Source organism: Sinohyriopsis cumingii, chromosome 1 (assembly GCF_028554795.1).
Source record: "Sinohyriopsis cumingii isolate HCF-2022 chromosome 1, ASM2855479v2, whole genome shotgun sequence".
NCBI classification, from domain to species: domain Eukaryota; kingdom Metazoa; phylum Mollusca; class Bivalvia; order Unionida; family Unionidae; genus Sinohyriopsis; species Sinohyriopsis cumingii.
Genome location: NC_142961.1, coordinates 4,225,891 through 4,239,395, shown reverse-complemented (window position 1 = coordinate 4,239,395; position 13,505 = coordinate 4,225,891). Strand labels below are relative to the sequence as shown.

General features: G+C 32.9%; 1 protein-coding gene across 1 annotated transcript in view; it reads right to left on the bottom strand.

The window, feature by feature from the left end:
* Positions 1–575: 575 nt before the first annotated feature.
* LOC149806331 (laminin subunit alpha-like) overlaps positions 576–13,505 on the bottom strand; it is a 246,986-nt gene continuing 234,056 nt past the window's right edge. The window contains exons 74-75 of the mRNA XM_089951669.1: positions 10,887–11,009; positions 576–7,005 (exon numbers count right to left, since the gene is read on the bottom strand). Coding sequence (XP_089807795.1) covers positions 6,866–7,005; positions 10,887–11,009 — 263 coding nt within the window. The 3' untranslated portion in view covers positions 576–6,865. The remainder of the gene's footprint in view (positions 7,006–10,886; positions 11,010–13,505) is intronic.

Genomic DNA, 13,505 nt, shown 5'->3' with positions numbered 1-13,505 from the left:
GGGTGGACAACAAAACTACATAAAAAGACACAAAGGAGGATTTGGAGAGAGGAAAATCTACAGTGTTTAACTTGAACCATGAAAATGGAATTCTCAGTCATTATAGATTCATACCATCAAACTCTGCTTAAACTCAAAATTGTGATCAGTTTGTAAACTCAGTCATAGACTTTCATAGTATAAGCATGAAGGGAATCTGCAACTCCAATTTTCACATCGATGTATCAAATTAACTGTTAATGTTTTGTCCATCCATGGCACAATAGGCAGTATAAAGGGTGAGGCACCCTTTTTTGTACTGTGATCCTCGTTTGTTTTGTTTTTCATTCCTTTCATTATCCATATTTGCTTTGTCAAAAGAGAATGAGACCTCTACACCTTGTTAGCCATAGTGGACACTTGAAGAAACCATAAAAGGTATCCACCATTATGACATACATTATGACATCTGGGTGCATAAACAATAATGTGATCTGTCTTGAACTGGTTGAAAGCACAGATGAAAAAGGACAACACAAATGTATGTGAGCTAATCACATTTGTGGTTGGGTATCAAGAGACAAAACACAAAAGCGGACTAATTCTTGTTTTTAATATCAAGTACATTCAGTAACAACATGATTTCATGTTAAAACTCCCCTTTTCCCAAATATTTCACTGGAAGACTAGATGAGGTAACTTCAGAGCACCGGAAAATGTTCACAGATAAAACCGGTACCTAAAGGTACATGATGAGAAAAAAAATGAAGCTTACACTTTAAAATATTAACTTTAGAGCACCGGAAAATTAGACAAACCTGTAACTAAATGTACAAGACAGAAAAAAACAAAACTTTAAATTTAAAGTTATTATCATACAGAGACCTTATTGTAAATTTTTATTATATAGTAATAACAAATAATAAATGTTACGTGATGCTGTCAAATTTAATCCACCTAATTTTACTACAATAATGTAAGTTTAGGCCTAAAAATATTAGTACAAAAACATTTATGGTCAACAATACTCTCAAGAAAATTTTGAAAAAGAATGGAAATAAATTTACAAAATTACAATTACTTTGTGTCTGAAAAGGCAATAAGGTCTCCATACAATAAAACTTTATTGACATAAATTTGACATTCTAAAGCGGTTTCCAGCATTTTATTCATAATGGTTTGTGACCTCTAATTGTAAATTAAGTAAACATTAGTGTTATTTATGTTCAGACTTTTTAACAAATATCATACTTTTTCCTTTATACTAAAAACTCGTTGTGACAATATTTTCTTGTTCAAATATGGCATCAATTTGAAAATAGCCATTGATATTACACTGGAGTATTTTAAAAACTGGTGTTCCAAAATTGTTCTTATTAAAAGCCTTCTGAAACTGATTGAAATGATGACAAAATAAAAAGTTTTGAAATTATCGTGCAAGCAAAAGTCCTTTTACAGCTTGTGCCCTGTATAAACCTGACAATAAAAGTACAGGATTGTTAAGTACTGGATAAAAATTATTCAATACTCCTATCAAAATCTTATTAAATAAAAAAAGAAGATTGCTACAAATTGTATGAAAATTGTTTCATTCTTTTAAATATTTGAAATTTTAAAACAAACCTTCCACACCTCCAGGTCAAGACCAGAGGATCATTTCTGTTTCAAATGGTAATCCAATATCATTCAGGATTGGAACCAGACATTCCTCATGATCATGAATAGTTTCATCCAAATGCATGCTGTGATGTTGGTCGATCTATTTTTAAAAAGGGTTGAACATTATGGGAAAGATTTAATTTACCAAACAGTTGAATAGGAACATTTCCAAAGTTAGCCCTACATAACTTAATGGCTCGCTCCTGATTGCAAAAACAGAAGAGAGTGAGGGACCATTGTAATCAGCAACATCAAAGTAATGTGGGATTAGCATAAAAAATGTATATGACTTAAATGGGAATTGATACCATGGAGCTTTGAAAAAGTAGTCTTAAAATATTTATAAGATTGAAATAAATTTCATCCAAGTTTTAGCAATAGGGTTACAAGCTGGAAAGCCTACATGTTGGAGTATAATTATACTCTTCAAGCCGAAATGTATGATTTACCAACATGTAATTCTCTTAACCCTTTACTTCATGCAAGCGCCTTTGGACACCTCTAGTCCATTCACACTGACTCTTAAATTTGTCCATACATAATAGATGTGTACCAAGAACATAAAATGGTTAAAATTTCTGTTAAACGTAACATAAACTATACTGCTTAACAGCTAACAGTCAGGCCTATGTGTATGAAGTCGAATAGGTAAAAAGTGTTCTATTTACAGTGCACTGCACTGGATAACTTTGCTACATTTTTATTGAAGGCCTAAAAAACCATACACCCGATGAGGAAAAGGGTTGAAGTCAACTTGTCTGATTTACCAACATGTAATGCTCTTAAAGTCAACTTGTCTGATTTACCAAAATGTAATGCTCTTAAAGTCAACTTGTCTGATTTACCAACATGTAATGCTCTTAAAGTCAACTTGTCCAATTTACCAACATGTAATGCTCTTAAAGTCAACTTGTCCAATTTACCAAAATGTAATGCTCAACAAAATGCAAGCACTGTACACCAGATCAACACATTATAGCCTTCCCGTTTTCTGAACAAAAACCCCACAAGAACTACGAAACCCTGAGAGCATGTAATTTAATATCAGCATCAGCTTAAAAGTATGACCGCTAGTATATGACAGTATACAGAGTGTACATACCAACTTTACAAATCATTAGTTTTAAGCAAGGTAGGACTGGTATTAATTTTCAGTCACACAGAAAGTGAACTACTGAAAATATAACACTATGCCAGTATTACCCACAATGCCTTGCTGAAAATTAACTATCTGTAAAAATTAAATGATCAGTTGACGAATTTCCACATTTGTCATCATCTTTCACAAATTATACTTCTAACTGAAAATGAAATTTATTTACCTGCTCAAAATAAATGAGTTCTTATGTTAACAAGGTAATTTGTGGTGAAGTTTGTTTTCAGAAAACTTGAAGAGTATATTGACCTGATCATGCTGAAATAGACTTTGGCATAATTTAACAAAAAACATGAAATGTAAATTCATACACCAGTACATTACATGGCAGCAGATCTGAATCTACAAAATTCACATCAAGGTTTACAGCAGCAAATATTCGTTCAAATGTCATTCTATTGCCTCAATGTCAAAACCTTTAAACTGTCAAACTTAAGTCTCAGTTACAATGAAGTAAGTCTATAAATTGCAGGGAAATTTTTGTTTATTAAATTGCTATACACTAGCCCTGATTGTTAAAAATATAATCTCATTCCTTCATTAATATTTCCCATGGATTCTGGACAGTTTGCAATAGGCAACTCTGTCATACAACCGTAATACTGTACACTAAGAAACTTTCACACAAATGTCATAATTTCTGTTTGACTGTTTTCAGATTAGGTCCCATCTCATAATACAGGCTTATAACTGAAAGTACTAACTTTAGATCTCATTTCATAAAACTTTCCTATATGAAAATTTATTCAAAATTCAGTAATTAATTAACTCACAGGCATACAAATGCTTAATTTATTTGAAGAAATCTGTTGATTATGGATAGTTTATTTATTGCAATTTCACCATGGTGATGACCAGATTGATGGCTATCTGGGAAAATAATATTTGAAAGCCATTTTTTGAATTTGAAAGCCATTTGAATTTGAAAGCCATTTCAGGTTTAAGAGGTACACTTACAGGACCAAGTGTTCTTATCATTATCCTTTAATGAAATATAAAAAAAACTGACTAATCTAAAAAAGTCATTTGCCTAAATTTTGCAAAATTGCTCATACATATGCTATGCAAGAAAGCTGACGTAATATTATGTCTTGTACCTGGGACACTGGATACTTCAGGAATAGCTTTCAGGCATTTATTTTTATATACTTTCACCAGACTTTTTCCCAAATATATACAATATGTAAGTTCTTGATTAGTTTCTGTAAGATTTTCGGTTTTTATTACATTTTTGCTCTAATTATAGGGTCAAAAACAGAAAATCTCCCAAGGATATTTTGTAGTTTGCTCCAAGTAACTTTCAATATCTAATCCTACATGCAATTTGGATGTCTTGTCATGCTAAACAGTCAAAGGGTAATCTAAAATGATAACCTTACTGGCCATTGCAATGTTCCTGTTATTTTAATGGAACTTTGGAATCCATTCAAAATGCCCTAATCACTTTCAAATTAAGGATACAGTACTTCTATCTGAAAATATGTGAGTATCAATATGATAACAATTTTAAAATCATTGTTTACCTCTTCTTACGCCCTTTTTGTGTCGAGAGGTAGCTATATATTGACAATTTATCTCAACTACCTCTGGCATGCTAATTTGTTTTATTTTGTTCTTGCCTTTTGAAACTTGCAAAAAAAAACAAAACAAACACCTGCCCTAAATCAAATCTGAAAATTGCAAAATCCTTATAATTTAACAGGCAGATATTCTGAAGTCAAAATCATGAATGGTTATTAAAAAATATCAAAATTTGGCACAAAATGATGATTTACACAACAAACAAACACAGATACTTAATTTGAATGTACATTAAAGCATGACTGTTTTTTAATGAATGATATATAAAACTAAATTACAGCTGTATGTATATACTTCTAAGAGTAAAACAGAACTGCCACATATAATATGAAAAAAGTTATTAATTATTTGTTCTCAACACAAGTGATAGAAAGAAAGAAAAAACAAGGTCAAAGCCTGGATATTGAGCCCACTATCAAAGCATTGCTGTAAAATGTTTAACCTTGACCTCAAGGTCAAAAGGTTCAGCAAGCATACTTTTTAATGAATTGTCTTAGCTTTATAATGATTCATCCTAAATATGAAGAAAAAACCCCAAGGGGTTTATGAAATATACCCATTAAAATCCAACATAAGTTTTTTATTATTGTGACCTTGAACCCAAGGTCAATGGGGAAAATGAACCTGTCCCAGAATGAACTGTCTTCATTTAATAATGATTTGTTCTGAGTATAAACAGAATTGAGCAAGGAGTATAGAAAATAAAAGCAATACAAACTCTGATTGCAGGCTTGAACAAAGATCAAAGGAATTACAGAATAAACTGTATGATTAATTCCAACTGTAACCATACTGCATTTTGTATGACTGTGACAATGGTGATACTGCCATCAGTAGAAAAGTGATTGTTAGGTCTTGCTTTTATACGTATGTGGGTTCAGCAAATAAAATCTGATACAGAAGCTCAATTTATCACGTGAAAAAAATTATTTACTATTTGACAAGTCACAAAAGAGTTTAACCACAATGTTTCAAGTGTGATTAAAGTCTTTTTCTTTACAAAAGAAAAATAACAATCCTACTGTCATTAATATGATCAAACTAAATGCCATAGAAATGTATTACCTAAAATCATTTACCAGTAAATACTCTTGCTTTTAAAAAGCAACAGTAGTAAAATTAATCAATGTGTATTTCATCAGAAGCTGGAAAACACTTTTCCCCCTGATATTTCCTGAGCAATCAGTTGTTCTACTTCAACATGAACACAACCGTACAACAAAAGATTAAACATCTTTAAGATGTGGAAAAAGAAAGATTAAAAACCTGATCTTTTTTCAAGTTAAATCTACATGAATCTAATAAAACATAGTGTTTGAGCTAAAGGCTAAATTCTAACACTTATAATAATAAATTCCATCGTAAAAATTTGAACACGTATACATAAAAGCTTGAGAATAAAACAAACATTTTCACAAAAAAGACAGTGAGATGAGTTTGGATAAACAACATTGAAAAATTTTAAAGAAAGATTGCACATTGAGATTTCCCTGCAAGTTATAGTGTTGTAGGCTAATAACACCATTCTAATATCAATTCCTACATCATTAAAAAAAATGAATCTACCTTGGGTAAAAATGAATCTACCTTGGGTAAAAATGATTCTACCTTGGGTAAGAACACCTGAATACAAACTGTATGTCTATGTTTATAGGATTTATATGTCCAGTATGTGTGGATTTCAAAATGTGCTCTGATCTCCACCTCCAAATGTGATACATGACAAGCATACAGAGACCCAATTATCATCGTTGTGGTACCATATTGTTTCTGTCACTGGTAAGTGTGTTTCTTGAGTTTCATGACCTTTCTCTCCACTTTGTAGCATGACAAGGAATCAACAATAGCTCATGTTCTGTCATTATGACATATACCATGTGAATAGAGAAATATTCACATTTCAGTGCAAACCTAAATATGTACTATTCTCCTTTAAACACAAATGCAGTCATTGAAAATGTTTAAATCAGATCTGTAAATATGGCAGAATCATTGAACAGTTTTTGTTCTTTATACAGATTTTAAAGTGATACAGACTGAAAGGAAAATATACTTGCATTTATATCCAATCAATTGATGTTCAGCAATATAATGACATGTCTCAAACAGAGCACTGCATCTGCTAATATTTGTATTACAAGCCTGTACAAACATATTATCATTTAAAGGCACTTCAGCACATTAATGACTATTTGGAGCTGATTAAAAGTAAAGGTCTACAAACGTAAATGTACAGCACAGTAGAATAAGATCTACCAGCACAATGTTCTGTCGTGTTAGAAGCTACTCCATTAGGCAAATCAACAAGCCAAGCAAGCAACCCAGACCCTGATGTCCTTGTACATTATGTAATGATACAACTGGATTACTAATTTTTTTATACTGGGTAAATATGGCACATTAGTTCAAACAGCCCCAAAAAGTATATTTTGATAGTTTACATATTTGTATCCAAGGTAGATTCGGTATTAAGATAAGCCACATCAAACTTTACTCCACAGGGCAAGACTCCTTTTGCACAGACCCAAATGGCACTCCTGTAGCAAGGTACTGTCGCTTTGAGTTCAGATAGAGTCCACGGATACAGCCCACATAGTTTCGGGTTGATTCAATACCCTTTGTTTGCCCCTCTGAAATTAAAATAAAAAAGCTTGTATATTGAAAAATTATTTTTATTTTTTAAAAAGAAGATTAAGATGATTGGCTAGTTACTTTCTGTCCATTATTGGCTTTATGCTGCTGAAGAAAAAGATTGGAGCTAAGTGCCTTTCTTCCCCCTCCAAGGACATGAGGCAGAAAATTAAGGCTGGCCTGGTTGGCTAAGGACACAAGGCAGCCAATTAAGGTTGGCCTGGATAACCAAGGACACAAGGCAGCCAAATAAGGTTGACCTGGATGGCCAAGGCAGCCAATAAAGGCTGGCCTGGATGACCAAGAACACAAGGCAGCAAATTAAGGTTAGCTTGGATGGCCAAGGACACAAGGCAGCCAATAAAGACTGGCCTGGACGGCCAAGGCAGCCAATAAAAGCTGGCCTGGATGACCGAGGACACAAGGCAGCCAATTAAGGTTGGCTTGGATGACCAAGGACACAAGGCAGCCAATCAAGACTGGCCTGGATGGGTACTGAACCCATGACCCTTGTATTATGAGTCTAACTCTCTAGCAACTAAACTTCCATGACTCTCTAAAAGACAAAGACAATGAAGCAGTAGTATTAGAATTATCTGGAGAATGATCACCACCACTACAGTCTCATCAATCACCATCATGCCAAGATACTTTTTGCAAGGTTTTTACATTTTTAGTAATGGTGGCTGTATCTAATAATGGGGTGGCATCTTTTGTATAAATATGAAATGCCTTCATGCTTGGATGCCTTCTGTACAATGTTTGAGAAAATTGTTTAAAGTTGTTTCTATTTTTAGTAATGGTGGGCAAACTTGATGATGAAATGGCACTTTTTAAAAAATATAAAACTTAAAGAACTTTATGCCATAGTGCTTTCTGAAAAATGTGGTAAAATTCTGTTCTGTGCTAGTTGAGAAGTCATTTATAGGCTTTGCATTTTTTTGGTAATAATAATAATAATAACATGGACTTAGAACAGCACCGAAGTGCTATACAAATATTAGAGAATATGTAAACCATATACAAGATTACAAAAACAAACACCATGAAATTACAAAATAAAAACATGCTGACAATAATTAGGAAGGAACATCATTAGGTCTTTAAGTCTGTTCTTGTAGTTGAAATAGGTGAGTTTTAATTGCATTCTTGAATGAGATCACATTGTCCTTGTGTCTCAGATCTATGGGCAATTCGGTCCACGTAGCATGGGTCTGGTACACAAAAAAATGCTGTCTGGATGACTCTTTTCACAGTAGGAACAATGACAATGTGAGTGTCCAAAAAGGAGCATAAATTTTTAGATGTACACATGGGTAAGGTCAGATAGGTATATTAGACTGAAGCCATTCAGTGAAATGTTGTATAGTGAACAGATTTTGTATTCGGTTCTGGACTGAACAGGTAGTAAGTGAATTTTACAGAGCAGAGGGTAGGTGTGCTCAGTTCTTTGGACTCTAAGGGTGATCTGAGCAACCATGTTTTTTTATGAGTTTTGAAGTTTTTATAGTAAATACCGAGATGAACCAGACTGAAGTAATTACAATAGTCCAGTCTTCAATTACTAAGGAAAACACAAGTGTTTTAGTACAATTAACAGAAGGAAAATTGTGACCAAAGCCTTGCATATGTTCATGACATGTTAGTTAAATGACAGCATATTGCCAAGAATGACACCTATATTTTGTACTGATGGTGTAAATTTTAGGGTGGTATTGCTGATACCTTTTTTAAGGTAAAGGATATGACTGAGAAAGTCTTTGTGTGATACGTCTTAAGTTTTATCACCATTAATCTGCAAAAACACTAAAATCAATGTTTTCTGTTAAATCTAGTCAAACTCTGTTCAGTTGTTTTGGACAAATAATTTAAAAGCTTTTTCTATTTTAGTAACAGTGGCCATAATTATTTAATGGTGCATTGGCATCATTTGTAGAAACGAAAAGGATCTGATTCAAAGACACTTTTATGGTCAAAATTGGTCTAATTTTGTTTTGTAAGCATTAAGATGTAATCTAATGGTTTAATTCTTTTCAGCAATGGCAGCCATATTCAACTAGTATAAACCTGAAAGACATTCATGCTAGGTTTGTCTGTCAAGTTTGGTTGAAATGGGTCATGTGGTCTTTGACAATCATTTCATTTTTGCCTGAAATTGGGGGAGGAAACAAAATTTTTGTGTTACTTCTAATGGCATCTATATCTAAGATACTAGATGCTTAGGTTTATTAAAAATGTTTTTGATTGCTTATTTTCCTGTGCTTATGCAAAAGAGTGAAAATAGGCCTTCTCTTAATATTTGTATCTCAAACTTGTCTTACTTAAGCAAAGGTTCACCTGTCCATGTGCAGTCTGGACAAGTCTGCTTTAGATAAGGGCAAAAAATCTAACCTCAAACTTGTCTTACTTTAGATAAGGGCAAAAGGTCTAACCTCAAACTTGTCTTACTTTAGATAAGGGCAAAAAGTCTAACCTCAAGGCACAATGGTAATTCTCAGCCATCAGGTCTCTGAATTTTTAATGGGAGTAGAAAGTCTACATTATTAGGTATATCTGTGAATGGGAGTAGAAAGTCTACATTATTAGGTATATCTGTGAATGGGAGTAGAAAGTCTACATTATTAGGTATATCTGTGAATGGGAGTAGAAAGTCTACATTATTAGGTATATCTGTGAATGGGAGTAGAAAGTCTACATTATTAGGTATAACTGTGAATGGGAGTAGAAAGTCTACATTATTAGGTATATCTGTAGAACTAAATTTTTCTCATTTTTGTAATACCACTCCATCTGTGTAAATGATATTGATGACAGAGCACAGAAGTAGGGTATTACCTCATTAAATGCAAGTGTGGCATGCAGGGTATCAATGGATCCTGTATGCAGAACCATATCATAAACTCAGTTGGCCTTAAATGCAAGTGTGGCATGCAGGGTATCAATGGATCCTGTATGCAGAACCATATCATAAACTCAGTTGGCCTTAAATGCAAGTGTGGCATGCAGGGTATCAATGGATCCTGGATGATACCATAAACTCAGTTGGCCTTAAATGCAAGTGTGGCATGTGGGGTATCAATGGATCCTGGATGATACCATAAACTCAACTGGCCTTAAATGCAAGTGTGGCATGCAGGGTATCAATGGATCCTGGATGATACCATAAACTCAGTTGGCCTTAAATGCATGTGTGGCATGCGGAATATCAATGGATCCTGGATGATACCATGAACTCAATTGGCCTTAAATGCAAAAATGCCTTCAGAGTCAGGTGAGATAAAAATGGCATATTTACTCTGTCAACATTCAACTGTTTTTACAAAGTCAATTTTGCAATCTGTATTTTGTATAGCAAGGCAACAAATCTGATGTTCAAAACAAAAATAGACTGTATCTGTCAGCTGAATCAGGCTACTTGATACAATGTACAACAATCTGCAATAGGAAAAATTGGGTCATTAATGGCTGAAACTAATATTCCATACCTGAAGAAGAATCTCATGAACAGTATTATAAATTCATCTCAAATCAGAATATTACATGTGCAGATGAAAAGGTTACAGACAGGACAAAGACACATTCAGCCCAAATTAAATAATTACTCAAGAAATTAAAATAATATTAAAGATATAATTAAGTGCAAAAGTGCCAAAATATAACAGCAGTAAAAAAAAATTAATTTGTGTAAAATTTGACATTCAAGTGATATTTTTTCCGTGTTCTAAGAGATTAAACATAATGAAGGATTCCAGACATTTTTCTGATTCACTCTGAACACTTCTATTCAAACTGATCATGATCTCATACTGATGGGCTCCAATGACCCCCCAAATATACATTGTGCATTAAATCTGTTTCAAGAAGCTTTGGTGATCCTGACCTGGTACACCTCCGATGTAGATGGGGTCGTTAGTATCAGCAGCAGTTGCAGTACTTATACTAGTGGCAATCTGTGGCTCGCCATCATCCACTATCAGCTGCAGGACATTCTTATTCTTTATTGCTGTAAGTAAAAGTGATAAGACAAAAGTTAGGCATCTAAGTACAGTGTCATCAGCATACAATTTAATTTAAAAACTTTTGAAAGGATTGGGCAGTAGGCATGACTCATTTTTGCCCTCTCCCAAATAGAAATCATTTTTTATAACTAGATATTTGTATCTGGCAATAAGATTCATCATGTTTCACACCTAAAGTATTTATAATAATTACACAATATATTCCATGTACATAGAGAAAGAAACAGTTTGACAGACAGGGTTCGTTGAAGTCTAAGGCATGATATTAGACCTGTTCATTGTTTTCCACAGGTAGTTTTGGACCTGTAAGTTTTGTAATGGGAATTTTCAAACCCAATATTTCAACACATGCTATTGTACTGACTGTTAAAATAGTTGAATTTAATAGAAAATAATTGCAAATGCTTGCAATTAGGAATTTTTATTCTTGAAGTCAAATTTTACAATTGTTGAAAGTACAATGAAACAATAAAATCATAAATAAAAATAATGAGCCTAAAATGGATTTTTAAAAAAAAACAGAATAGGTTTATAAATGGTATTTAAGATCATACAAATAGAACATAACAGTTTAATTAGTTCCTTGTCATCGAGATGAATATTGTCTCTTCTCAAAGAACTTTGGTTTCTTTTATTGATGTCTCCAACACTTGATTACATATATATATGCTAGCAAATGTACGGTTTATTAGGCAGCAAGAGAAGAGAAGGAATCAGACAGACTTAACTTATAAAATAAAGTAAACAGAGAAAATGAATAAAGGAAATTACTTTGATAAAAATAATGAAGCAATAATTAGAATAATATTTAAGTGATAATTATAGCAGTATATATTCTAGTTAAAACACTATGAAAGAATATGTGAAATTAAATTATAACAACATTTTATGAACTGCCAGATAACAATACTCCATGTGTGTATGAAACTATTGGCGGTTTTCTAATGAAAATGCATACATTTGCATCAAAAGGTTGTGGCCGCAAGAAAACTATTTTCAAAACAATCAATCAGATTTAAATGATGAAATTTGAAAGAGAACAAAATAAAGAAAATAAACTTTTAATTAAAATAATGAAGCAGCAGAATAATAATTAAGTGGTAAATTATAATTAATTAATAAATTATAATTGTTTATCTTCAACTTTTGGTTTGGATTGGTGTTTTATGGCACAGCTACACAAGCAGTTTATTAATTGCCAAGACAACTGGAATAAAGTGAAGTAGCCAACACTTAAATGACATAGGCTGGTCTGATGGTACACACATAGCTAACATAGGATGGTCTGATGGTACACACATAAATGACATAGGCTGGTCTGATGGTACACATAAATGACATAGGCTGGTCTGATGGTACACACATAGCTAACATAGGATGGTCTGATGGTACACATAAATGACATAGGCTGGTCTGATGGTACACATAAATGACATAGGATGGTACACACATAAATGATAGCTGACATAGGCTGGTCTGATGGTAGGGTTAAAATATCATAATGCAAGGAGAAAACTCTTGTAATTGTGTAGTTCAATTAATAAATTAAATTAAAATCTATTTATGGGTCATTTTCTTTAATCAGATTCTTTTTCAACACCCAAAGATTTTCTTTAAATATAAATACTTAATTTTTTACACATAATTCTTTAAAATTAGGTGTATTTTTCAAAATTATGGCTCTTATCGAGGAGGCATCCACATCAAATGAGCCAGGCAATAGAATCATATTCAGTACTGTCAGACTCCTCAATATCTGGTTAATATTTAAGCAAAAATTATCAATTACTCTAATAATTTTGGTATATCAAAAATTAAAGTTCAGCGTCATAATAATAACAACAGGTTAAGAAATGACCAGGTTAAAAAACATCCTGGTTATAAAACATCCAGGTTATAAAACAATTGACATCCTTTTTTCCAAAATCCAATCTGTAACTTTAACTACCATATCATGGTTTGCTATACCAATACTGAAAACTGTTCCCACAATGACAGTTTGAAAGAAAATCAGAGACTATGGATATGGCCCCTTCTAGCCATACTGATCTTCCAATGAGATGTCTATTCCTTTCTATAAGAACTGTAGTTAAGATAATCTGACTGATGCAAGGATTCAATTTTTCATGCATACCTTCATTTCTGTTAAGATCATCTCACCTTATTTCATAAAAATCCACAGCCTTATCCTATCTGTCAATGGTTCAGACTGAATTAACATCAAACTGGTGGTTTCACTCATAATCAAGCAGATGCTTGAAATCAGTATAGCATTCTCAAAGCTTCCCATTAATGAAGCTTATAAATAAACAGAACTCTCGCAGGCAACATCTTTGCTTTGTAACATCAATACCTTGAACTGTAGCCCATATTTTGTTAAATATCTGCAGAAACTACATTGTAATCATAGCAGTAAAAAGTTCTGTGATATACATTAACTGCTGCCTTAAACCTCTCAGTTACATTCTTTGTTATTATGA